The sequence below is a fragment of the Squalius cephalus genome (genome assembly GCF_949319135.1).
Source record: "Squalius cephalus genome assembly, chromosome: 7".
NCBI classification, from domain to species: domain Eukaryota; kingdom Metazoa; phylum Chordata; class Actinopteri; order Cypriniformes; family Leuciscidae; genus Squalius; species Squalius cephalus.
In genome coordinates this window covers 11,064,776-11,092,039 of record NC_137128.1, presented here as the reverse complement: position 1 = coordinate 11,092,039, position 27,264 = coordinate 11,064,776, and the positions used below count along the sequence as shown (strand labels likewise).

Here is a 27,264-nt window from a genome sequence, read left to right as displayed (position 1 = left end):
TTCAGACATTGGCGTTAATAAACGAGATGAACATTTTATGGGGCTCGATAAATTGTCTCTGTCCCACGAGCAGCTTACTGTTGAACAGAGAAAGATGAGAAAGCGTCATCCCTCTTTGAAGCTGTTGTTCCTGTTGAGCAACTCGAACATGTATCGCAAGGATACTTTGTTGAAGATGGTGCGTTGATGAGGAAGGGGAGACCACCGACTGCATCTGCTGATGATGAGTGGCAAATCGTTAAGCAGATAATAGTTCCCCCCTCATATCACTCTGAAATTTTGAGTCTTGCGCATGATAGCCCGTTTGCCGGTCATTTAGGAGTGAATAAAACATATGATCGTGTACTGCAGCATTTTTTCTGGCCTGGCTTGAAAAACAATGTAGCAAGTTATTGCCGAAGCTGTCATGTGTGCCAAATGATGGGAAAACCTAACCAGAATATTTCACCTGCTCTGTTCCATCCAATTCCAGCTATTGGTGAACCATTTGAGCATGTGATGGTTGACTGTGTCGGTCCCTTGCCTCGTACAAAGTCTGGAAACCAGAATTTGCTTACCATAATGTGCACATCAGCGCGTTTTCCAGAGGCAATTCCTCTGCGTAAAATTACTGCATCAGTGATTGTAAAATCGCTTATCAAATTTTTCTCACTGTTTGGCCTTCCGCGTATTATTCAATCGGACCAAGGTTTAAGCAGGCTCTGGATCAGTTGCATATCCAACACTGCACGTCAAGCTGATGCCATCCAGAAAGCCAGGGAGCACTCGAAAGGTTCCACCAGACCTTAAAATCAATGCTGTGTCCGTTTGTCTGGAGTTTCAAAAAGATTGGGGCGAAGGAGTGCCTTTGGTCATGTTTGGTAGTGAGGGAGGTTGTACAGGAGTTGTTGGGCTTTAGTCCGGCCGAGTTAGTGTTCGGGCATACTGTCCGTGGCCCACTGAAGCTGATTAAAGATCATTGGACTAGTGACATGAGTCCACATAACATTCTTGACTATGTTTCAGAGCAAGTTGCACCGTGCATGTGAGTTGGCCAAAGAGAATTTGGAGATGTCATAACAAGTAATGTCAGAAAGATATCAGCTCTGTCTCGTCGGCGGAAATATTCATCAGTGTTATTACAATGGCTAAATCCGAAATTGCCCCCTAAACCATCATTCACTATTCCCTACTGAAAGATTATGTGTATTTTCAGTTAACTTTAGTCAGATGCATTTACATTGTTACTGTGCCTCAAGATGCAATCAATTGAAACGGTGTCTGTAAAGGTGTGAACCAAATGGCCCATACCAAGCGTGCCGCACAAGCCCTGAAAAGTGAAGCCAAAACATCTCGATCGCCCCCCGGTGACTGGTCCTAGTATAGGTCATAAACCCTGCCTCCCTGTGTTTATTCAACGGGACTTGAGACCAACTAAACAATTTAATTACACTTCAAATATCTTTTTTCCAAAGGTGGTTTCTGCCATTTACTGTAGTTTTTATCACGCTGATGTAAATTCAAGTGTTTGTTTTTAAAATAAGTTTGTTTTTAGTTAGTTATTTGATGCTATAAAAACGGTGGTGTGACGTCATGATTGACAGCTGTGATTGACAGGTTCTCTGAGCGAAGTAGTCATTGAAGCACCAACAGACTTTTTTTCGGGATCTTCTGAGGACTGAGGAGATTGGAGCTTTAAATTTAATACCTAAATTTCTATAATTAATTATTTCACACCGAGAGTGAGGGCGGGGCCTTGATTTCGCGGCTTTACTTCCTGCTCACTACTGCGCAGGCCTGGTCCCGAAATCGCTACTGCGCAGACTCAAATCCCAAGATGTCAGCGCCATATCGGCACACTGGCGGCTTCAGTTCTCTCCAATGGAAGAGAGCGAAGGGGCGTTGTCCATATTTTTTACAGTCTATGGCCCATACAGACATGGGTGTGAAACAACATTGCTCAGGGTAGATTGCAGTGTAGATCGATCTCTTGTGGGAGGTCCTAACAGTTTTCCTTTGTTTGAAGCCCTTTTGTCTTCATTTATAAAGTTCAGTCAGACAGAACTTAGGGTTAAGATTGTTGAAGGGCGACATGCTAACATCGCTGCTGAAGGACTGCTACACTACAAACCTTCAATAAATTCTTCTCCCCACAAGAACTCTGGTCAAGCTTACTTATTTTATGTATTGGAGAAAGCGAATACATTGGCGAGCCACCCAAACCACTGCTCAGCCAAATACACCAAAATCTAACATTACGTTATCCACTAATACTGTTCACTTAGTGAGTGAATGATAACGAGTAAGCGAATTCGGACAGCTATTGAGTACACATCGGCTGTACACTATTTTATACACATTATTGCGGTGCAATGTGGGATTGAATGAGTGCACTCAATAACGTCCACTGTGGTTTTTCTATATTTCTATATTTTGATGTATAATATATTTTGCAGTTAACATAAAAATATATTGTCTCTATATTAAATATCTTTAAATCAGTAGTTTTATATTTATTTGTCATATTTATTTTGATTATGTTGTTTGCAGTACTTCACAGTATTGTAGTTCTTTACCTTATTAAAGCCGTTAAGTGGACTTTTTTTTGCCAGATTTTCAAATACTTTTTTTTGCATCAAATCATACTTTGTAATGTTGTGACTGACCTCATAGCATGTTGGTTTAGTTTATGGCTTATACATATTTGAGACTTTTTTAAATCATATTTACAGAACCAAGGCTGCTGTAAAATGGGAACACTGAAATAAATAAATAAATAAATAAATAAATAAAGTCTAACATTTAACAATAAACACTGACTTTCGATTTCACGGGGTCTTTAAGTTTAAATTTAATTTTTTTTTTTTGGGGGGGGGGGGGTATGCTTTTAAATATATATATTTTTGATAGTTGTCTCGTTTTTGTTTAAACGAGGATTTTCCCACAGATTTCGTGATTTTAAGAACTTTAAAAGGACTTTTTTTTTAATTGTTTTTTTTATTGAAAACATTATATAAACAGTCACAATATAAAACGAATAAACAAAACAAAACAAAAAAAGAGACAGGGGTATAATTAATCAGAAAAAAAATTACATATTAAAGGAAAAGATTAAAAGATTTACATATTTCAATTGTTTTTAAAGCCTTCTTGTTACATGAGTCAGAGATAGTCCCAAAGTAATGTTGTACTTCAGTAATCAAAACATAGAAAAGTGGTTTCTGACCTGAAAATGTACATTTATGTATATAAAATATTGTTAACAAAAAAAAGAAGATTAATTAAGAATATTTTGTTTTTGTGTAATTGCTCATTTTTCCAATTAACAATTCCAAACAAAACATTTTCCCAAAGTAGAGAGAAATCCTTATCAATGTTTTCAATAACAAAACGGGAAAAGTATTTCCATAACAATTTAGAATAATGGCAAAGCCAAAACAAATGCACTATAGTCTCTGGGTGCTGTCCACAAAAAGAACAGTTTGCATTAACATCTACCTTGAATTTCTTTAAGAAAGTATTAACGGGATATACACGATGGATAATTCGAAAGGAAACTTCTCTTATCTTATTAGTAATTAAGTATTTATTTGGAGTTAGCCAGACTTTTTTCCAGACTTTAAAAGGACTTTTATGTTTTCTCTTTGACACGCTCTGACGGCATTACGTCGTTTCCGGGACTGCGCTGCCTCCGCCTGTTGTTATTCGACAGATGGAAAGGTTGTTGTCTTGAGCCAGTCAGGATTTAAGGTCTGTAGTACAACTTTCAGCAAGAATCAAAATTTTGCACATGTATTCCAAAAACATGGTATTAATTATGACTTATCCCCAGAGCTAAATTAATGTAAACAACGTAATATGGCCATGCTTGCTTTGTTTGTTGATAGTTGGTCTCTCGTAAATGGCGCCAAAATGTGTTTTTATTGTGTTACGTTACATTTTCTGTGCAAAACGCATCCACACATGAGGGACATTGTGATTTAATTTCCTTTCTTTTCTTTCTGCTGTTAATTCTCATCAAACTCCTCCGTGAACTCCAGGTGAAACAACTGAGATCTACATGGCAAAGATAAACATGGAGTTTATTAAAGAGGAGAATCAGGACATCGGTGATTCAGAACCGTGCATAGTGAAAGAAGAGGAAACCGAGGAACTATTAGGTTGGTGTCCATTGATTTGTCAGGAACTGTACATTACATGTGTGCATTTGAGAGAGATTTTTATCTAAAGCGACTTGTTTTGCATTCAAGCAACAGGAAAAACAAAGCTTTAATCTTTTCACCGCATTTGGCGACTTGATAAGTGGTTCTCAAACTGTGCAAAACGTACCACCTGACGGGTAAAGTTATGTTTTTGTTTTCCTGAAAGTTGGGGGGAAAAAGTAACGTTACCACCTTTTGTAACGCCGAGTGCATTCAGGTGCTGCGCATTAAAGTTCATATAAAACATTTCGTTTATAATATCTAATTACAATTTTCTTAGCTGATAACTGTATGCATTTATAGACTCGTTTTTACAGATTATGGTATTTGAATTCAATGTGGTGCAATGTATAAAGCCAGTAATATTAAAATAATGATGTTTTTTTTCCTGGGTCAAAAATGTTCTTCGGTGGTGTTGGACGAACACGGCCAGCCATGCACACAATAAATCCCCCCCTCAAAAAACAAGCAAATATAATGTTTGTAATAACTTTAACCATTTATTCTATCTATCTATCTATCTATATATCTATATATATATATATATATATATATATATATCAGTCACTGTCAGGACAGATCATAAAACATAGGAAACTATTTAAATTTACATCTAAAAAGTTATTGAGTGACTGATTTGAGAAGTTAGTTATAAAATGAACAACAAAGTAACACATTACAGGTCGAGTGGCAGGTCTATTATTGTGCACTTACATATAGTGCATATAGTATCAGATTGTTTTTTTTTCTTTTTGACCCAGGTAGGTCGAACAGTAGTATTGAGGTAAGAATATTAAAGAAGTTTAATAAGAAATCAAATGTAAAATAATACTGGATGGTCTTCCCTGAATAAATTACATACAGATTAATCCTTAAAATTAAGGTTGCAAAAGTTAGTCATTCAAGAGCATTGAGTGTCAATGTTAATCACACAACAAAAGACAAAGAAAAGGTCGGAGACAGCAGCAGGATTTTTAAGGCTGGTGTTGCTTTAAGAGCTGCACGGATTTAACATAATGTTACACAACTTTCTCAACTGTTCACTTAAGACAAAACTGTCTGTGTTTACGTGCATACTCATCAAGACATTAATCATTTTGTACATACGTTTGTGTGTATTTGACCATTTAAGTACAATTTAATACTCGCAAGCTGTTTGTGTGGCGGCTTTATGTTTGTGCGCTTTGACTGTGCATGAACACTAGGAGAGCGTGCGAGTGCTGAGACGTTTAAACACTGGCAAGACTTTAAAGTCTATAATTTGCATTTCTTTTTGTGACGATGCGACACTGCCTAGATTGTGCAATTCCTGTGTAAACTGTGCAGCTCGCTTATAGTGCAGACACGATGTGGTGACGCGAAGCCATTTGCGCATTTTGAGATGGAGAGAGAGCGCAAGGTGATTCACTCATGCTGTTTGTCTCAAAGAAAGTTTTCAAATTACTTTAAGAAATATGAATTTTACCTCTCCTTCAACAATATAATTATTTTACCGGCGCTGTATGGAGATTTAGACGGTGCCACTGCCTGTCATGCCATACCATACCTCAAACAGCAGGTTGGCGTCTTCATGCATCGTCAGCATGAGATTGGCCTTTATAGAGACTGCCGATCAAACTCCCCAAAGCACTTCTCGGCCGACAGCGATCGGTAGCCGATCAGTCAGAGCACCCCTAATCGTTAGAGATTATATCATATAGGCTCTATCGCAGTATGTAAATGTATAGCACTATTGACACTTCAGGATCAGGACGTGCTTGATGTTAAAAAGAGTTATAAGCTCAATATATCCTGAAAAGGAACTCTCTGTACACACACAATTTTGTCAAAATGCCCATCATGTGGAGTATTCATGTAAAAACAGCCGGTTATGTCTCCAATGAAAGTAGACAGTTGTATCAGTATGATGGATCAAAAGGCTGCGAATGCACACGTAAACCTATAGTCATGATGAAGGTGTAACTCTAGCTGTTGGTCTGGTCCCAAACATAACTCCGGCGCGCTCGTGCATGTATTATTATATATATTATCGACAATTAATTTGATCGTCGATTCATCGTTAACATCCCTTATCACTGCCATTAAAATCACTGAAGCTGTTGATTACAACGCGAGATACACAAAGCTGCACTCTTGCGAAAACTCCTATTATAAACAATGAAATTGTGCAATTAGGGGTGGGCGATATGACCAAAATCGTATGTCACAATATGAGTAATTATAGTTCATGATAACGATATAAATCACAGTATAGTTATTTTTGCTTTAAGGTTTTTATGATATCAAAATTTGATACCATTGAAATTTCATAATTCTTATCATCATTTTCAATATAATTAAAAAAAATAATACAGGGTTTCCGCGGGGCATTAAAAGTCATTAAATGGATTTTGTGAAAATTAAGGCCTTAAATGGCATTAAAAAGCATTCAATTTGAATCCTACAGGCATTCAAATTTTTATATAGTTTTGAAGAAAATTTATATTATCCATTTATTTGAATATAGCCTTCATAATTAATATTTTTTATTTGGTGTTGCAAAATATGTACGTTAGTGTGATAAACGCGGAGCCAGTTTGGTGATTGCTTCTGGCCGGAGCAAAATTGCTGTGATGCGGAGGTGATGCGGGCATTTTGTACAGCGGTGGACAGGAATAAAACTAGACCAGAAAAATGGGAAAGTGCAAATTCCATTAAAGCAGAAGTGGCTGGAATACAGTTTAACGTTAAAATATTTAACGCAGAATCCATAATATTTGTGTCATCCTTTGGCTAGTTTTATATTATATGATCTAGGGCTGCACGATATTGGAAAAAAAATTACATTGCGATATTTTCTTCCCAACAATATATATTGCGATATTGCGAGCCATCAATCCAGGCTAAAGTCAATAATTACCATTCCATGATATTAATAATTTCACTAATAAGCAAGCTTCATTACAAGTGACAAAAAGGTCACTTAATATTTAATTCCAAAATTAGAACATATTTCTGTCAGAATTCGGTGAACGTTCTACGCAATCAGTGGTGGCGCTCTTAACAGATGTTTGTTGTTCATTAGGCTATAATTCCTCAAAATAAGTAAAAAAAATATATTATTCTCTCTCTCTCTCTCTCTCTAGAGAGATATAGATAATTTTCTATTTTTTTTTTTTTTTAGGTGTGTGAGGCGAGTAAGCTACCTTATACGCTGAGTTTCAGTTCATGGATGATAGCTTAAGCTCCAGTTCTAGGGCCCTATAATTTCCGCGATCACGGAATCGCGGACGGAATCGCGGAATTGACAAATTAACGCGGAATCTAGTGTCAACACGGAATTTCGCGGAATTTTACATATTTGGAATAAAATTCAGTTTTTGTGTGGGAGAAAAACGTATGTCTGAGGAAAATTGCATATTACTGAAAGAACGAGCAGAGAGAGAGGCCCGGTCGCGCGCGCGTCTTCAAACTGTCTTGCTCTCTCTCGCTCCCTCGCGCTTATTAATCTAAATCAATGGGTGTGAATTGTGCAAAAAAACACTTTTTACCTTGAACAGCGTTCCGCCCATTCAGCTGACATAAAAACACTTTCAATAAACTAAACAAAACCTATCCAATGATGAAATGTTTTCTGTGTTGACAAATCTTGTGCGATTTTCTAACTGCCGGGATAATCATACAACGCGTACAAGTCTGCTAATGATACGTCCGATTCGCGAACTAATGACTCCTTTGAACCGATTCACTTTAATGAATAGTTAAAACAACTGATCTGTCCAACACTGAATCGGTTCGGTGTATAACAAAATCAGTAACACTTTTTACAATAAGGTTCCATTTATTAAACTCATTAACTATTAATAAACTGCACTTCTACAGCTTTATTAATCTTTATTAATGTTAATTTCACCATTTAGTAGCCTACATTATTTAAATGAAAAGTTGTATTTGTTAACATTAGTTAGCTTAATGCACTGTGTGAAGTAACATAATAAAAATACAGGGTTAGGGTTAACTAAGATTAACAAAGATTAATAAATACAGTAACAAATGTATTGCTCGTGGTTCATGTTAGTTAGCCTAATACATTCACTAATGTAAACAAACCAAACCATATTTAACACCTCTTAAAATGAGAATTTTGTTTGTTACCTCGATAAATTTAGGGTCATTCTTATTTTATTTGTGTACATTTTAATCATTAACATTAAAAACACTCTTTTTACGGCAAAAATAACAGTAAAGGGTAAAAAAAAACTGAATTCCCAAAAATTAAAATGGAAAAAACGGAATTTGCAAAAATTAAAACGGAAAAAACGGAATTTGGGAAAAAATAAAACGGAATTTGGGAAAAAATAAAACGGATTTTATAGGGCCCTACAGTTCAGGCGCTGGCGCCTCCGTGTCGTGATTATGTCTGCTATATTTACTTTTTATTTATTAAATCCAGGAAATTGGATAAATGAAACACTGATTAAAATTAAGATACAATTAATACAAAACGAAAGGCTTTTAAAGAAAGGCTTTGTGCTTTCTGTTTGAGGTCTCTGTTAAAGTTTTAAAGCAGTCTTTTAGTGCCGCTTTCATAACGGTCGCGTCCGTAATTGAGAACTGTCACGTAACATTGTTTTTTCCACGAAAAATAAAAGACTTTTTAAAAAAGACAACCATCCACAACTTTATAACACTCCAGCAAAGTACCTCTTTTTGGTCAACATCCTCCTTTTTGTAGACGAAATAGTCCCAAATAGCTGATTTTGACTGATTGATGCTCTTCGTTCTTCGCCCATTTTTAGCTATAGGATTGCCAGTGAACGTTGGCTGTGAGCGTGAGCTGCGGCACAGCGAACCAATCACTGTGCAGGTACGCGGAACGTGCAAATGTTACCGCAGCAACAAGCCATACAACAAACTCGTGTTTACTGTGTGCTACCCAGGTGCTACCATTCTCTTAATACACTATGGGTGTTACTACCCTTCACATCGCATGTTCCAGCGATGTGACTATCACTCATTCGCACATCGCGATGTCGATGTTAAACAGAATATCGTTCAGCCCTAATATGATCCCACTCTTATTCATGCAAATGCTTTTAAACCATTCAAGAGCGACAAGACAAGACACTGCACTGCCTGTGAATGTCCTGTCTATGTAACACACACACGCGCGCACCAGTACCATAGACTGTAAAAAATATGGACAAAGCGTCTGTGACGTCACCCATAGTCTTTCTGAAGAACGGTTTTGAAGCCGTTTATGGGGGGTATGGGCGGCGCCATCTTGGAAAATCTTGGGAAATCCTAACCCCGCCCCCCTTCTGACGCAGCGCGCATCATTCAGCTCGCTCTGCTAAGTTACTCCGGTTCTCTGTGTATATTTTAATCTCTGTGTACATTTCAGGCAACGAAATATGTTATAAAACACCACACTAACTCTTTTCGTTTTCATTTAAAGAAATATTAAACATTATAGCCACACAAATGTTATTCACTGCACATAACGTTTGCCTATTTATAACAAAACGAAATATAAAACACAAACCTGCCTCGTTTTAAATATAATATAAAAATATTAAACATTTTAATATGGTCCAGGCAATATGTGCATTTGTACTAAACAACAGATGTTGCAGTAAACAACATTACATATCATATGCGTTGTATTAAAATTTAAAATGACAAAACTCAACCCAGTATATTTTTGTTAAAATTCAGTTTTATCAATATAAGTAAAAGGTAAAGTTACAAGAAGCTATACAAATAAAGCAAACAATTCAGTCATAAAAAGTCAGCGCTCGATCTAGTCTAACCATACAACGGTACAGTAAAATAGCTTATAAAGTTATGAAACTTCCCCTCAGCCAAAACGATTGCCCAGGGAACAAATGATAGATTTAACTTACGTTACGAGACCAAAAATCGCCCGTTAGATATACAGAAGACGAATCATGTTACCACTACAGAGACGCCAGAGACCGCGGCATATCAGAACGTCTAGCCGAGGAAAGCCTGTTCCAGGCGGGGTACATCGCGCCGAGCGCCCGGTCATCGCTGGATCTCACAACTGGATACAATTTTCATAAATCTTTATAAATAAACCACAGATTTGAGCTTTAAACAACTACATTCTCGCCTGAAAAACTCTTAAAACTACATTTCATGATACAGAAACAGTAGTATTATATGTCAACTGTATTAAAAAATGGCGGTTCTTATGTTGTCATTCTCCGTGCTCTGTCGTGTCAGCTGTCAATCAAGCTGTCAATCAAAGTTAACCACGCCCTTATTGTCATACATTTTATATCTAAATATGATCTAAACTAACGAGTTAGAAAAAAAATCACAGCCCTCATGGTTGTCAGGCACTCGGAACCTATTGAAAAATACAATAAAAGTCCATGGGACCAACCTGTAAAAACATGAATTTATGCTGTGAAAACGGACATTTTAACATGGGGGCTATGGACATTTGCTCCCTTTTGGGACCTTCCCCTAGCGGATTTTCGATGTATTGCAGTTTTTCGCACTTCCGGGTAGGCTTCATTTTTCAGATCAGAATGTTGCCGCTTGACCAGTACGGGCCGGTTCTAGGCATGGGCAGGGGTGGGCTAAGCCCATATATCAAAAATATATGAAGTAAATTCTGATTGGCTAAGCGTCTGCCTTGCCCACCGAATCAGAATTTACTTCATATATTTTTTTACTGAATTGCAGTTAATTTGATTTTTAACACGTTACACGTTTTTGGGTCAACCTACCCCTAGGTGTGGGCGACGTGAATGTAGAGACAAAACAGTTGGTTCAAAGTTTTACTTGCCCTGCCAAAATTTTCAGTGGCCCTGCTACAAAAAAAGTTATTGTTTTCTTTTTGACCCATATAACTTTGTATTCCAATTTCGATACCACAGCAAAAATTACTGGACTAACTAATATGAAGATCAATTATAAAGACAAGTAAACAGTCAAAAAATAAAATAACAAATAATCAAATAACAAGCGATAGATATAAATGGAATAAATATAATAGAACAAATATACTTATGAAATAAGCAGTGCTTAAAGTTTTTAAAGTTGGTCTAACAGTAGTATTAAGGTAGAAAAATTTGAATAATCAAATCTAAAATAACACTGCATAGTCTTTACTCTATAGATTAAATATAGAATTTTATAGAATGTATCAGTTCCAGAAGTAAAAAGTCAGTTCAAGGAATTAGATTTTTTTTAATGACAACTTATAAATCTTTAAAGACAGACCTGTTCTGAGCTCAGAGGTTATTAATCAATGATATATGCCTTTGCTGAAGCCATCACCCAGCATTATAATTTTACTTTATTTTTGAAACCGTCACATTTAACAGCTGAATTTGTCGTGAAAATCTACATTTCCCATGATGCTGTAATTTTCTAAATTCCACCAATCAAGTCAGAGTGAGCAAATCACACCAAAAGAGCTAGCAGGGAACGCCCACTCCCATGAAGCAACGCGAATGATGTAATCAATTCGGTCTCGCTATGCTGTCAAAATAGTAAAATTAGTTATAGAATGGTAGTTATTAAACATGACTAATAAATACACAACTGCCTTATTCTGTGTAAGAAGGCACATCTCACAGAAGGTGGAGCTCAACTGTCGTTATGAAGTGAGTTTGGAGTAAAAGCATGTTATTAAATGCTGTCTTTTGTTGGACAAGGTTTCATAAGTGCTTCTCATGTTCGGAAAGATGTTTGACGCTTGTTACCTTTTCAAATGCACATTATAAGTGACTCAAACTCAGTGCTTTACAGAGCCGTACATCAATGACAAGCTGCGCATAAATAATCGCAGCCTTTGCGATTTTAAAAAAAGCGATAAGCCAACTCGATTTAAGTGCGATTTCATGTAAATTAAGATTAATCGTGCAGCCCTAATCAACAATGAATTTAATTATTGATTCACATCTGTGCGCTGTGTGCCCAGAAACCCATCACGTCGCTTTACAGTAGTGAATAACACGTTTCTATGGATAAAACGCATATGGAAAATAGCGAAGGACACTATATTTATAAATATAGTGGAAGGAGGCTATATTTATAAGCGTTTCAAACAAAAGCATAAGCGTTTACCGCATCTTGCCCTGACGTGCTTTGACAGATTTATTTGACAGTTTACTGCCTCTGAAACGTGTTTTCCTCAGTGCATAACTTACAATTTATGGTTATATCCTTATCTGTAAATGTTAGAAAGTCCCACTAGTATTTCCATTTTCATCTTCAATGAACGAGTGCCGGTGTGCGCATGTGTGTCAAACAGACGGAGCGCAGTAGAGCAGAAGTGCAATAATTCTGACTAATACACATTTTGCTGAAATATTTTTTGTTAGAAATTAAATTTTTAAAATTCTACATGTAACAAGTAATCATATTTATGAGAGCAGTAACAGTAAAGGCACTATTGAAACATTTGATTATGTTTGTACCTGAAAACAGGTAGATTTACCTGAATTTCATTTGTGTCTTTATTCTATTGTATTTATCTATGCATTAATTTGTTTTTGTTGTTCTATTCAGATGCACTAGCCTACAAAATCACCCCAATCATTCTAGATTAATTCTAATTATTAATTCTTTACAAATAGGGCTATTCAAATCATCTAGTGAAATTTTCATATCGCAATATATATCGCAGGAAAAAAATACTGCAATGTCAATATCTTCCAATATCGTGCAACCCTAATGTACAACATAGCCTGCATGGATTCATCCACTGTATTGTTTTTCATAGGCTTTATACTACACATTGTTTGGAGGACAGCATTGGGCAGGATGTGGGACAACATTGTTTAAAATAATGGATTAGAATAAAATTAATTGGAATTGTATTTAATGTATAATCATTTTTAGATTTTTTTTTAATCCAATTAATCGAAAATTTTGTTTTGAATAAAGTTTGTAATGTTGTGATTTCACCTCGTAGCTGGTTGGCTTAGTCAATAGTTCATGACTTATAACGCTTTAACAAAGACCTTTTTTTAAACTCTGGGAAAAAATGAATAGAAGAAAATACTTATGGAACCAAGTCAGCTGAAAAAGTGGGTTGGTACTAACACTATTAAAGTTACTAAATCTACTTGGCATTAGTGATTTTCTTTTATTGTTAACATTAAGGACATAGACAACAGTAGATATATAAGGTTGCTGTCACTTTAAGACCTAATGCATGGATCCAGTATACTTATACACGTTTTCTTTCTCAACTATTTAACATTCACTTAAGGCATAACCAATTGATACTCGCCAAGATGGGCATTCTGATAATGTCTGTATAACCAATGAAGTGCAAGAAGACGTGAAAGAGAACTCAATTCAGTATTTGCTCTTCTGAGAGGTGGCTTTCTGTGTGCGCACTATTTTAAACCACTTGAATGGTTTAAAATGGCTTGAATGTTTAAATTGGCAGGACTTAAAAACAGTTGCAAGTGATAAACTTTGGCATGACTTGCCAAAAATGGGCCAGTGAGAATTCTGCCAACTGTCCCGAGCATTGTTCATGCTGGCCCTGGACCATCGGCCAGTCCTTATTGTCGAAACCCTGTGTATTAATGTTAAATCCTTATCAGTTTAAACATTCAAGTAATTTTAAACTGTTCAAGCGCAATAAGCTGTGATCGACACATAAACTGATGAATAACTGTCTTTAATAGTGTACACACCAAAATGCATCTAAAATGACATAACAAATATCAGTAGTCTAGCACAGTGGTTTTCTGTTCTGGTCCTTGGGACCCAACGCTCTGCACACTTTTCATTTCATGTAGCTCTAATGATCACATTATTAGAATTAGATGTGTTAAAGGAGACATATCATGCTTTTAAATCGTTCCTTTTTACATTTAAATCGTTCCTTTTTACATATAAATCATACATTTGTAGTCTATATAAAGCGGAAATGCAATGCTTGGGTCTGAATTCCTCATTAATATAGCTCCACAGGCCCCTTTTCTACCCCTTTTCTGATGTGCGTCTGAGAGCAACTCGTTTTGGTGAGGTCTCTTTAAATACAATTGAGACACTTCATACCCCGCCCCCTCTCCAGGTTGCAGCGGTGACACTCGGTTCAACTCCACCCCGTTCGGCCATTTTTGTAGTTTGATAGCAGAGATACGATTATCTAGCGGCACAGAAACTTTTTATTCACACGTTATTAACAAAATGTCAACAACGGAAGACTTGTCCAGCCAGCCTTACATGTTCGAGTCGGAGCCGCAGCGAGATGAAAATGAAGACGACGAACCTGCAGAACAACGTCTTCATATGGATGTATCGCAATGGTGTGTAACTGTAACGTTATTTACACGAAACTTTGGTCTTCCGACCTTTTACCACCGTGTCGATTTATTTTGATTAATATGTGCGAGGGAGAGAGAGCAAGACAGCGTCTAGTTTGGAGACGGTGTCTTGTTTACACTTTTGCCTGGCTCCGAAGAGAGAGAGAGTGTGTGCGCGCGACCGGGTCTCTCTCTCTCTGCTCGTTCTTTCAGTTAAACATGCGCCCTGTCACAAGCGCGGCAGTTCATCTACATTAGACGGTGTAATGAAGCGTGTGGGTTACTACATCCAACAACCGAACATTTTAACTTACCCTCTCGTAACTTCTGCATCTTTTAGCTTGGACTACAAAATTGCAGCGAGAAATAAAAATGGCGGATTGCTCGAAGTGTTGGGCCGGAAGTCAATGTCCTTATTTGGCAGTTCCGCTGCAAATACTGTGACGTAATAGTTCACAAAACGTCATAGATAACAGACAAATCGGAACAGGTTGAAAAATAAGGCCAAAACAGAATATAAAGATATCAACGAAGCACCTGAAGAGAATAATTTCAACTTTTCTGTACTTCTAAACACTCCAGATGTACAACAAAATGCATTTAAGGGCTAAAAAAGTGGATTTAGCATGATATGTCCGCTTTAAATGACCTGAATGTGAAAGTTTATGCATAAAAGCCCCCGTTGTGGGTCCCCAGGACCAGGATTGAAAAACACTATCAAATCTGCTAGCACAATGTCAGAATGAGCTATTAGCACACTATAGATCACATAAAAAGAAACACAAGTTACTTCATATCTATTGTTATCGGGCTTCTATCTTTTGTATTTCTTGTTTCACCTTTCTTGAACCAATTTTTAACAATTGAATGTTAATTGTAGGCCTGACGGAAGTAAAAGAAGAAAATCAAGATCTGAATGAATTTGACGACAACTTCGATTTTCAGACACCTGATCATTTCATAACTGAAGAAAAGAGTTTCAGTAACTCACAGTCTGAAAAATTCTCACAAAAAGGACACCTTAGGGATCAAATTACAAATCATACCAGAAAGAAGCCTTTAACATGCCATCAGTGTGGAAAGAGTTTCAAACATAAAGGCCATCTTAATGTTCACATGAGGATTCACTCCGAAGAGAGAGCTTTTACTTGCCTTCAGTGTGGAAAGAGATACACAAATAAAGAGAACCTTAAGCGTCACATGAAAATCCACACTGCAGGGCTTTTTTCATGTTATAAGTGTGGAAAGAGCTTTGCTCGTAAACGAACTCTTCAGCATCACATGAAAAGTCACTCTGGGGAGAATCCTTTCCTGTGCCAAGAATGTGGAAAGAGTTTCAGCAATAAAGGACACTTTAATATTCACGTGAGAGGTCACACTGGAGAGAAGCCATTCACATGCCCTCAGTGTGGAAAGAAATTTATTCATAAAGGACACCTTAATGAACACCTACGAATTCACACTGGAGAGAAGCCGTTCAAGTGCCCTCAGTGTGGGAAGAGTTTCAGTCATAAAGGATGCTTGAATGTTCACCTGAGACTTCACTCTGGAGAGCGGCCGTATACATGCCCTCAGTGTGGGAAAAGTTTTAGCTATAAAGCATACTTTAAAGTTCACCAAAGAATACACTCTGTAGACAAGCCATTTGCATGCCATCAGTGTGGAAAGAGTTTCATTCATAGAGGACACCTTAATGAACACATGAGAATTCACACTGGAGAGAAGCCATATATATGCCCTCATTGTGGACAGAGTTTCACACATAAAGGAAGTCTGACGTTGCACATAAAAAAAAAATCACACTGAAGATGGACTTTCCGCATCGTGCCATCAATGTGGAAAGAGTTTCAAACACAAAGGACTACTTAAGAATCACATAAAATCTCACACCAGAGTGAAGCCTTAAGCCTAATATCAGAGCATGTGGTGGTGCTAATGCACTGAAAATGGCTCAAATTACTACTTAATGAAACCTCAGCAGTTCATGAACCCCTGAACTACGTATAATCTGACTGGGTCTCATAATATGAAGGTTTTGTTTCTTGCTTACTGGGGCCATCAAGTTAAACATTAAGGCATATTTTTTTTATTAATCTTTAAATGGAACTGCTAAATGATGACCTATGACCTGCAACTAAAGCTATCATTACAGCAATATTTTCTGTAAAGCTGCTTTGAAGTAATGTACTTTGTTATCGATATACACTCCCCAGCCACTTTATTAGGTAGATCTTGCTAATACCGGCTTGGACCCCCTTTGCCTTCAGAACGGCCTTTATTCTTTGGCACAGATTCAACAAGGTGCTGGAAACATTCCTCAGAGATTGTGGTCCATATTGTCATGATCACGTCACGCAGTTGGTGCAGATTTGTCTGCTGCACATCCATGATGTAAATCTCCCATTCCAGCACTTCCCAAAGCTGCTCTATTGGATTGAGATCTGGTGACTGTGGAGGCCGTTTAAGTTTAGTGAACTCACTGCTCACATGTTCAAGAAACCAGTCTGAGAGGATTTGAGCTTTGTAACGATGCATTTTCCGCACGTTTTGCAATCAAAGATGCTCTTCTGCGAACCTCGGTTTTAACGAGTGCTTATTTAAGTTACTGTTGCCTTTCTATCAGCTTGAATCAGTCTGTCCATTCTGCTCGGACATCAACAAGGCATTTTTGCCCTCAGAACTGCCGCTTAAAGAATATGTTCTCTTTTTTGGATTATTCACTGTAAACACTAAAGATACTTGTGCTTGAAATCCCAGGAGATCTGCAGTTTCTGAAATACTTAAACCAGCACGTTTGGCACCAAAAACCATGCCACGTTTAAAGTCACTTAAATCATTTTTTTCCACTTTCTGATGCTCAGTTTGAACTTCAGCAGATTGACTTGCTCATTTCTATATGCCTAAATGCATTGTTGCTGCCATGTGATTGGCTGATTAGACGTTTGCGTTAACGAGCAGTTGTACAGGTGTGCCTAATAAAGTGGTTTGTGAGTGTATAAATAAAGCCTTATATAAAACTGACTTGACAACTACATATTTTTCTTATCGGGCAGTCATTACTGACACGATTTATGTGCACACACCTGAAGCATTCATATAAAGTCACTGGTCACACAGCTTTTAAGAGTACTGAATCGAGTTCTTGTTTGCTGCTTATTGTGCTTAAATGGTCAAATACACACACAGTTATGTCAAAATGCCCACCTTAGAAAGTGTTCACGTAAACTGTTTTGTCTTAAGTGAACATAATCAGTTGTGAGAAAATCTGATCTTTGTCATTATATTGTATCTGTGCGTTAAGGAACGGCAGACTAACATAGCTGTTGCTATTGGTGTCTGTAAATCACTCAGTGCTCTTGACTGAATGACTTTTGTAACTTCAATAAAAATCAGTGTATATTTCATACAGTGAAGACTATGCAGTGTTTCATTTGAAGTATTTCTGATAGACCTATCTGATCATTTTAAAGCACTGTTTACTGAATTAATGTCTTTGTACTATTGTGTTTATTTGTCCTATTACTCGTAATTTGTTTCTTTGTTCTTATTTTATTAGTTTACTTGTCTTTAGTAAGCTATTCTGTTCTATGATATTGAAATTGTTGAATTTTGAAAATTCAGTGGTATTTGAAATTTTGGTATCATAACTGTATTTAAAGCAACAAATAAATTACTCAAATATTTTGGCATAAGATTTTCTTCACTTCGTCCACTCCTATTGAACCCTTTAATCGCGCTCAAATAGACTTGGTGTCTAGGTGGTACTTGAGCACTTGGTGGTACCTGACCTAAAAATTGTAAACCACTGGCTTAAAATCATAATAGCAGTAAAATAACAAATTTACTACAAATTATACAGAACATACCTACTGTATATACATCTAAAATACATATTAAATTGCATATGAGTACTCTGGCAGATTTTTTCAGAATGACAAAAAAAAAAAAAAAAAATGTTTCTTCAGGTCTTTTGCCAATTTATCTTTAAATATGCGTCTCTTTTTTTTCTTTTTTTTTGGTATTTCTTGTTTCACCTTTCTTAAACTAATTTTTAACCATTAAATGTTAATCCTAGGTCTGATGGAAGTGAAAGAGGAAAGTGAAGAACTGAATGAAGTGGAGGACAATCTGAAATTCCAGACAAATGAAAGTTTCATAACGGAAGAAAAATCTTTTAGTAACCTACAGTCTGAAAGCGTTTCACAAAAAGGACACCTTAGGGATCACATAAAAAATCAGACCAGAAAGAAGCATTTAACATGCCATCAGTGTGGAAAGAGTTTCAAACAAAAAGGACATCTTAATATTCACATGAGAATTCACACTGGAGAGAAGCCTTTCTCATGCCCTCAGTGTGGAAAGAGATTTATTCATAAAGGACACCTTAACGGTCACATACGAATTCACACTGGAGAGAAGCCTTTCACATGCCATCAGTGCGGAAAGAGTTTCACACATAAAGCAAGCCTCTCATGGCACATGAATATTCACACAGAGGAAGAACTTTCCACATGCCAACAGTGTGGGGAGAGGTTCCCAAATGCAAGAATACTTAAGGTTCACACAAGAATTCACACTGAAGAGTGCCCTCTAACATGCCTTCTGTGTGGAAAAAGCTTCACACATCAAGAAGAAATTAAGAGTCACATGAGAATCCACACTAAAAAGAAACCTTACACATGCAATGAGTGTGGAAAGTGTTTCATTCATAGAGGACACCTTAATGATCATTTAAGAATTCACACTGGAGAAAAGCCATTCACATGCCATCTGTGTGGAAAGAGTTTCAATCATAAAGGATACTTGAATGTTCACATAAAAATTCACTCTGGAGTGAAGCCACATACATGCCATCAGTGTGGAAAGGGTTTCATTCATAAAGGACACCTTAATGATCATTTAAGAATTCACAGTGGAGAGAGACCGTATACGTGTCCCCAGTGTGGAAAGAATTTTAGTTATAAAGGATACTTGAAAGTTCATCTAAAAATTCACTCTGTAGACAAGCTGCATACATGCCTTGAGTGTGGAAAGAGTTTCATTCACAAAGGACACCTTAAAGAACACTTGAGAATTCACACTGGAGAGAAGCCTTTCATATGCCTTCATTGTGGACAGGGTTTCACACATAAAGGAAGCCTGACGTGGCACATTAAAAAAAATCACACTGAAAATGGACTTTCCACATGCCATCAAAGTGGGAAGAATATTAAAAATGAAAGAAACCTTGAGAGTCGCACAACAAGTAACTCTGTTGACAAACCATTTGCATGCCATCAGTGTGGAAAGCACTTCATTCATAGGGGACACCTTAATGAGCACATGAGAATTCACACCGGAGAGAAGCCATATATATGCCCTCATTGTGGACAGAGTTTCAGACATAAAGGAAACCTGACGTGGCATATAAGAACTCACACAGAAGATGGACTTTCCACTTGCCATCAGAGTGAGAAGGAATTCATAAAGACACCTTAAGAGTCACACAAGAATTCACACTGGAGAGAAGCCTAACACATGCCCTCAATATGAAAAGAGTTTCAAACACCAAGGACACCTTAAGACGCACATAAGAACTCGCAACAGAGAGTTATTTTCACATGAAGGTGTATTTTTACAAGAGTTATTGTAAGTTATTGTTACATGAAGGACAAATCATTGGCGCATTTGCTTTGATACGGCTGATTTTGCCTTTTAAACTACAATTGCAGTGAAAAATATAGGACATAACATCATGTTTAATACCAAATATGAGCCCAAATGACCATCATTGATGTAACAGTACAAGCCTCAGCATCACTGCAGTGCGTAGTTGGGGTTTTGTGAGTGGATAATGCAAATAAAAGTCTTGCAGTGCTAAAAAATGTCTTTGATTTTATTTTGGATGATGTAACTAACTTTTACAATCAAAAACTATTAAATCTGAGCCATATTAAATATTATTTGTGTGATTGTGTTTTAACTGATAAATAAATATTCAAATAAAGACGAAAAGGGGGTTTCAAGCATAAAAAAGTAAGTGTAAAAGAGCTTTAAATTTAGTCTTTTCCACATACATTAGAATATGTCCTGTTTAACTTTATATTTTTCTGAGCAAAACAATAATTACTACCATACATTTTCACTGTGATTTTACACCCACTAAAATGTCATTCAGTGTAATATATTTTTATGCAAAAAAATCTTATCAGACATTTTTAGTAAAACTATCATTTGATGACACATTATAGGACTCTATTTAAAGATCAAAGTGCAGCCCCCAAATACTAATTATTTGTCAATTTAAATCTTTATACTTTGCCAATATCCTTTAAACCATTAGGTTTTACCCATTAGTCAGCATGAAGTTTTTGTAAGGAAGTGAAAATCAATAAAAATATAATAAAATTTAGTAGGAGCCCATATTATTTTACATATTTTAATAAGTACAGCTAAGAATAAGTATATTGTTTCATTTTTACATAAATATGTTACAGCGAATGACCATGGTTTGTTACGCTGAATGACATTTTGACAAAAATGGAGAAAATATTGTCATTGTTTCCATTATTGCAATGTTTTGAATATTATTCTGTATCATTAAATTCCTGAGCAAATCACAGAAGCAGATGCTGAAACGAATAATCATTTTATTCAACAATGCATATCATATTCGTTAAAATTAACTGAACTGATGGTAATACTGTATAATCAATGTCTCTCATTTCATTGAGAACTTGGAACTTGAAGGACAAACACACACACACACACCTTAACAATTTTGAAACAAACTGGTGGTAATATCCTCATTTCATATACAACTTGGAACTTGAAGGACAAACAAACAAACAAACACACACCTTAACAATTGTGAAAAAAATGGTGATAATACAATACATTTCTCTCATTTAATCAATAACAGAGAGAGAGAGAGAGCTGCCTACTCGATAGATTTCTCCCAGTTTGCTGTAGTGAGTTTGGACTTCCTCAGGGTTAATGGCTCCGGTTCAGACACTATTGCCTTCACATCAGATGTGAAGTAAAATAGTTTGTCTGGTGTCTCAGGCCACACAAATGCATTCTTTCCAGCTCCACTTTGATGCATGCAGTTAATCTCTAATTCATCACCTTCAGTCCTCAAAACCTGCCCAACAAAGGGCTTGCCATCATGGAGGACCACCACACATTTGCCGGATAAGTCATCATCAGGTTCCAATGTCACAGAGGCTTCTGTATTTGTTCCACTGACCTCTTGGAGGGTTTGGAAGTCGATCTGCACTGATGGTCCACATTCACAAGTAGCATTGATTCTGGAGCAGAAACAGGATAACTCCCAATGGTGGATCTTCCCAGGCTTGTCTGCCACAATTTGGTGGATTTTTAAAGTGCCCTTCACAAGTGGCAACTCATTTTGAACAGCTTCGTCATATCTGCTTACCTCAGTCTCATCAATCCAAAAGTATTTGATGCTTGATGCTGTGTCTTGAAGGACATTGACGAGATCTTTTGGGTCCTGGGTATCTCCTCGCTTTCGTACAAAGTCATCAGCACATCTCTTGGCAGCACCACCAACTCCATCTGGTGCCCCTTTGCCATGACTTTTCTCTGAGAAGTTCCATGTCACTTTTTTGAACCCAGAGAGAAAAGGAACTGTGTTCATCAGGTAAAAATTCTTGCGATTTCTGTACTGGGTTACTGGGCCATCACTCATGCAGTGTAGTGCAGTGTAGCAGTGTAGCACTGGTTTGAGGTGAGCCCAGATAGCATGATCATCATGACGCAAAGAATTTGAAATTGTAACGTAGGACTGGTTAGATGTGTATGCTACACTTGTGTGAATGGTAGCCTGTCTTCGGTTGCCACCAAAACGAAATGCCTGCACTTCAGTGGCCAATTTGCAGGTATAGTTTTCTGAAAAGTCCATGTGGAGTACAGTCTCTTCCTCAGACAGGGTCTCTTTTAGACATCTACACTGTTCTGCCTGGTGGAGCCAATTATACTGGTGTTTTGCTAGAGAGTCAAGCTTACTATTAAAGACTTGCAGAAGATCATCCCAGGTCCAATTGTTTGTCTTCTTCACAATGTTGGTGAATGGCTTATCCCCTTCTACAGTCTTCTGTCTTTCCCACTGTTGCCACATAATCTTTACAGGTTCTTCAGGCACATCAGCCTCAATCTCACTATAGCAGCACTTGGCACATACACGGTACATGCAGTTTCTTTGGCGGGGGTCACAGACGATGGCTGCTATTAGTTCAGAAGTGCTTTAAGTTTTAAGCAACCCTTTTTGCTTGAGTTTTTCGACCAGAAGTTTAACATTCTCATGATCTATACAAGCATATGTTCCGATCATTTGCTTTTGGTTCAGTGATGTGAAATGGCCTTAAACGTAAGAACTGTCTGTAGGATACGGAGTCCTCTCTGGCCACCTCTGAGTTATACTTTCCATGGTGTTCTTTCAGTGTCTTAGTGAGGTTGGGTCTCTGAAATTTAGTTTAGTTTTTCGTTACAGTATCTTTCTTACCAGTTAGCTGTCGGCTGTTCTCATCTCTGCTGAGAAAAGAGTGGACCCTTTCTCGTCGTGCTGACTTTTCCTTCAAATACCCTTTCCTCTTACTGGTCATTTTCGCCCTGCTCTGTTTCTTAGACCTCTGTAAATCATTCCTTAACTTTCTTTTTTTTTTTTTTTTTTTTTAGCTTGGGCTAGTTGTTTTTTCAATTGGAAGAGCTGTTTTCTCAATTTCAAATTTTGCTTTCTCAGTCTTTTCCACCTGTTAGACAGATTTTCTTTATTCTCTTTTGGGGTGGAAAACAATTATGGTGGTTCTGGCAGAGACTGAAGCTGTTGAGTGGGTTCTGCAGGAGAGGGTCTTTCAATATTTTCCTCAGGAGGCTCTTCAAAGGAATCTGGTGTAAGATCCAGAACTGCCCTAAACATTTTGCTTCTGCCCTGTGTTTTCTTTGATTTTCCTGCCATTGCTTTCGCCTCTTCTCAGCTGCAGCATCTGATAAATTCCTGATTGATGGGTGATCAGTCAAGGCAGCTTGCTTTCTTCTCTGGTAGCTGAAATACAGATTCCATGCAATTATTGACATAACATTAGTGACATAGATATAAACTGTTATTAATTAAAAATACTTTATTTTTGGCAACATAAATGACATGTTATCAGGATTGGTATTATGGGCGGAGAATCCCCTCAGTGGCCTCTCTTGAACTTGTGGCAGAGGTAGGATGGACTCTCTATCTAAAAACAGCTGTATTCTGTAGGGCTAGGCTTTGACACAAATTTCATGATTTGATTCGATTTCAAATCAATTTGATATTGATTAACATCAACTGAAAACAGAATAGATTGAAAGATTGATTCTTGGGATTTACAAATCAGTATTGTTTCTTCAAAATGAGAATCAATTAAAATCGAGTAATCGATCTTTTTAACCAAGCCCTATTATTTTGACATTGCACTGCTCAATACCTTTCTCGTCTCCTTGCTAAAAGCGCTGCCCTAGCTACTGGGTCTGCGTTAACTTTCTGCCGGTGCCTAGTAACTCTCTCTTTGTTTGTGGGCATCTAAAATAAATCAATAACAAAAAGACAAAAATGCATTAAAACATTAATATTTATAAAGTTTCATATTTTTTTAGTGCTAAACATCCCTCATTTATCTGAAATATAAATAAAATTCTAAAAATGTTATCTAAACAGTGACACTGTCATTCAATGTAATGGATGACACTGTGGTGTAACAGACAATTTGCATTACACCGAATGACAAAACATTACCCTGAATGACGAAACTTCTACTTAAAGGATAACTGTCGCCAAAATGCAACCTAGGGTCTTTTTGTTAATCTACCCGAGGCAAACTTTCATTTAAAAGCAGAGTTAGAATGGAAACGCCACTTCTAAGTTTGACCGTATTTTCGTTTTCGGTCAAATTGCCTTTTGAATGGGAGTGCTTGGGGCACTACAATGATAGCATCAAAAATCACTATTTTTTATTTTTTGATCAGCTGTTTGTGTAATGAGTGCTTCCACACCGAACACGAATGTGCTGTGGCGAAAAAACAACGTTTATTTTTTTCGCTTCGATGTCGATTTCTTTTTACTTTTGTGATGTCAGAAAAGGCTTCAACCAATCACATACAAGGAAACAAAGGTGACGTCACAGTAACAATGAAAATCAAAAACTTCAAGGACAACGATTTGAAAGACAATGTGTTGCGTAGCATTGCTGACGACTGTGAGTATGTTGTGTGATAGTTATTTGTTGTTGTATAGTCCTGTGCTGTAGTAGGCTCGCAGGCTAGACTACTTTTGGGATAGAAAGCTAACACTATTAGGCAAAGGGCCTTTAATCTGCATTTAACAAAGCACGCTACAGTGTGCTTATCATTGTGAATCCATTTAATGCAACAGTTTGCCTGTGTTCAGAAATAAATCAGAGTCATGTCATTTAGGGAGACCTCGGTTCACATGAGGAACCTGCCATGGAACTTGGCCCGCTGGTGAGTTAAAGTAACGTCTGAATGTGTCCCGCACCCTCAGTGCCTCAGCTGATGCCCTGTTCCCTCGAAGACCTCTAATGTCATCCAGCTCACTGTCCTCTGCGCCATCAGAACTGTCAGACTCTGCACTGTGGTTCCCATTGCCCCTTCGCAGGAAGTTGTGCAGGATTCATGTTGCCCTCACAATGCTGTCGGCTGTCTCTGGAGATACTGGTAGACTCTCCAACACTGGCTGAGAATGCCAAAAACATTCTCAACTTCACGTTGAGCCCTGGAGAGCCGGTAGTTGAACACACGCTGGTCATCTGGCAGGTGTCTTCCAGGGTAGGGATGGAGGAGGAAAGTTTTTAATTAATTAAATGTTTGCTGTGATGCATTTACACGGCTTTGACCAGCAGATGTCGCTGGCGTGTTTAATAATAAAAAAAAAATTACATTTAATTCTATTTTCAAATATGATTGTTCTTTACATAAACCCAAATGTGTAAATGATCACAAGAGGTTTTTGTCATTTCAAGGACGGAAAGGAATCTTCATCCCTTTCTGTTGTCTCCCTCTCTCTCCTTTTCTCTCTCACTTGCTTCCCGGCACCATCTCTCTTTTCTCTCTCTTTCTCTTGCTTCTGCTTCTTGTCTTTCCTCCCTTGTTCTCTTCTGTCCTCCATTTCTCTCCATCGTCTCTCCTCCCTCTCAGCTGCTTTCTGCTCTCTCTCCTCTTCCCTCTCCTCCATCTCTCGGATTAGGTCCTCCAGGTCTTTTTGGTCTTTTTTTGCTCTCACTGGCTCTGGGCTCACTGATGATTAAGAGAACACAGCAACATCTGGGCCAGATGAGGCAATAGGGCAGGTGGAGTGATGGAGGGTATCATCCATGGCACTATACCATTTCCAGGATTCAGCTCTGGGCTCCTCATCCTCAGTGCTCACACCAGTCTGCAGACATTTCAGATCCTACAAAAATGCACAAGCATAATACAAAACCAGTCATTTTAACAGCACAATGTCATTTGATTTCTGTATTAAAAGTAACAAAATGATCTTACTTCATTTGCCCAATTTGATACATGCTCCGAACCAATATATATATATATATATATATATATATATATATATATATATATATATATATATATATACACTCACCTAAAGGATTATTAGGAACACCATACTAATACTGTGTTTGACCCCCTTTCACCTTCAGAACTGCCTTAATTCTACGTGGCATTGATTCAACAAGGTGCTGAAAGCATTCTTTAGAAATGTTGGCCCATATTGATAGGATAGCATCTTGCAATTGATGGAGATTTGTGGGATGCACATCCAGGGCACGAAGCTCCCGTTCCACCACATCCCAAAGATGCTCTATTGGGTTGAGATCTGGTGACTGTGGGGGCCATTTTAGTACAGTGATGGACATGGTCAGAAACAATGCTCAGGTAGGCCGTGGCATTTAAACGATGCTCAATTGGCACTAAGGGGCCTAAAGTGTGCCAAGAAAACATCCCCCACATCATTACACCACCACCACCAGCCTGCACAGTGGTAACAAGGCATGATGGATCCATGTTCTCATTCTGTTTACGCCAAATTCTGACTCTACCAGAAATCGAGACTCATCAGACCAGGCAACATTTTTCCAGTCTTCAACTGTCCAATTTTGGTGAGCTCGTGCAAATTGTAGCCTCTTTTTCCTATTTGTAGTGGAGATGAGTGGTACCCGGTGGGGTCTTCTGCTGTTGTAGCCCATCCGCCTCAAGGTTGTGCGTGTTGTGGCTTCACAAATGCTTTGCTGCATACCTCGGTTGTAACGAGTGGTTATTTCAGTCAAAGTTGCTCTTCTATCAGCTTGAATCAGTCGGCCCATTCTCCTCTGACCTCTAGCATCAACAAGGCATTTTTGCCCACAGGACTGCCGCATACTGGATGTTTTTCCTTTTTCACACCATTCTTTGTAAACCCTAGAAATGGTTGTGCGTGAAAATCCCAGTAACTGAGCAGATTGTGAAATACTCAGACCGGCCCGTCTGGCACCAACAACCATGCCACGCTCAAAATTGATTAAATCACCTTTCTTTCCCATTCTGACATTCAGTTTGGAGTTCAGGAGATTGTCTTGACCAGGACCACACCCCTAAATGCATTGAAGCAACTGCCATGTGATTGGTTGATTAGATAATTGCATTAATGAGAAATTGAACAGGTGTTCCTAATAATCCTTTAGGTGAGTGTATATATGTTTATGCAATTATTTAATATATACACAGACTTGAACACAAACACAAATAATTATCCACTTTTCATTATCAAA

General features: G+C 37.6%; 1 protein-coding gene across 2 annotated transcripts; it reads left to right on the top strand.

Annotated features, from left to right (window-relative positions):
• The first annotated feature begins 3,646 nt into the window (after window positions 1–3,646).
• Window positions 3,647–20,401, top strand: LOC307161226 (uncharacterized protein). Of its 2 annotated transcripts, none has more exons than XM_079875837.1 (3): window positions 3,647–3,729; window positions 4,020–4,139; window positions 18,543–20,401. In XM_079875837.1, exons 2-3 carry the CDS (start codon window positions 4,040–4,042, stop codon window positions 19,943–19,945), a joined length of 1,503 nt encoding a protein of 500 aa, XP_079731963.1. In that variant the 5' UTR covers window positions 3,647–3,729; window positions 4,020–4,039; the 3' UTR covers window positions 19,946–20,401. The 2 variants fall into 2 exon arrangements, with proteins under 2 accessions (XP_079731963.1, XP_079731964.1); XM_079875838.1 differs by lacking the exon at window positions 18,543–20,401 and adding an exon at window positions 15,348–18,397.
• The last annotated feature ends 6,863 nt before the right edge of the window (window positions 20,402–27,264 follow it).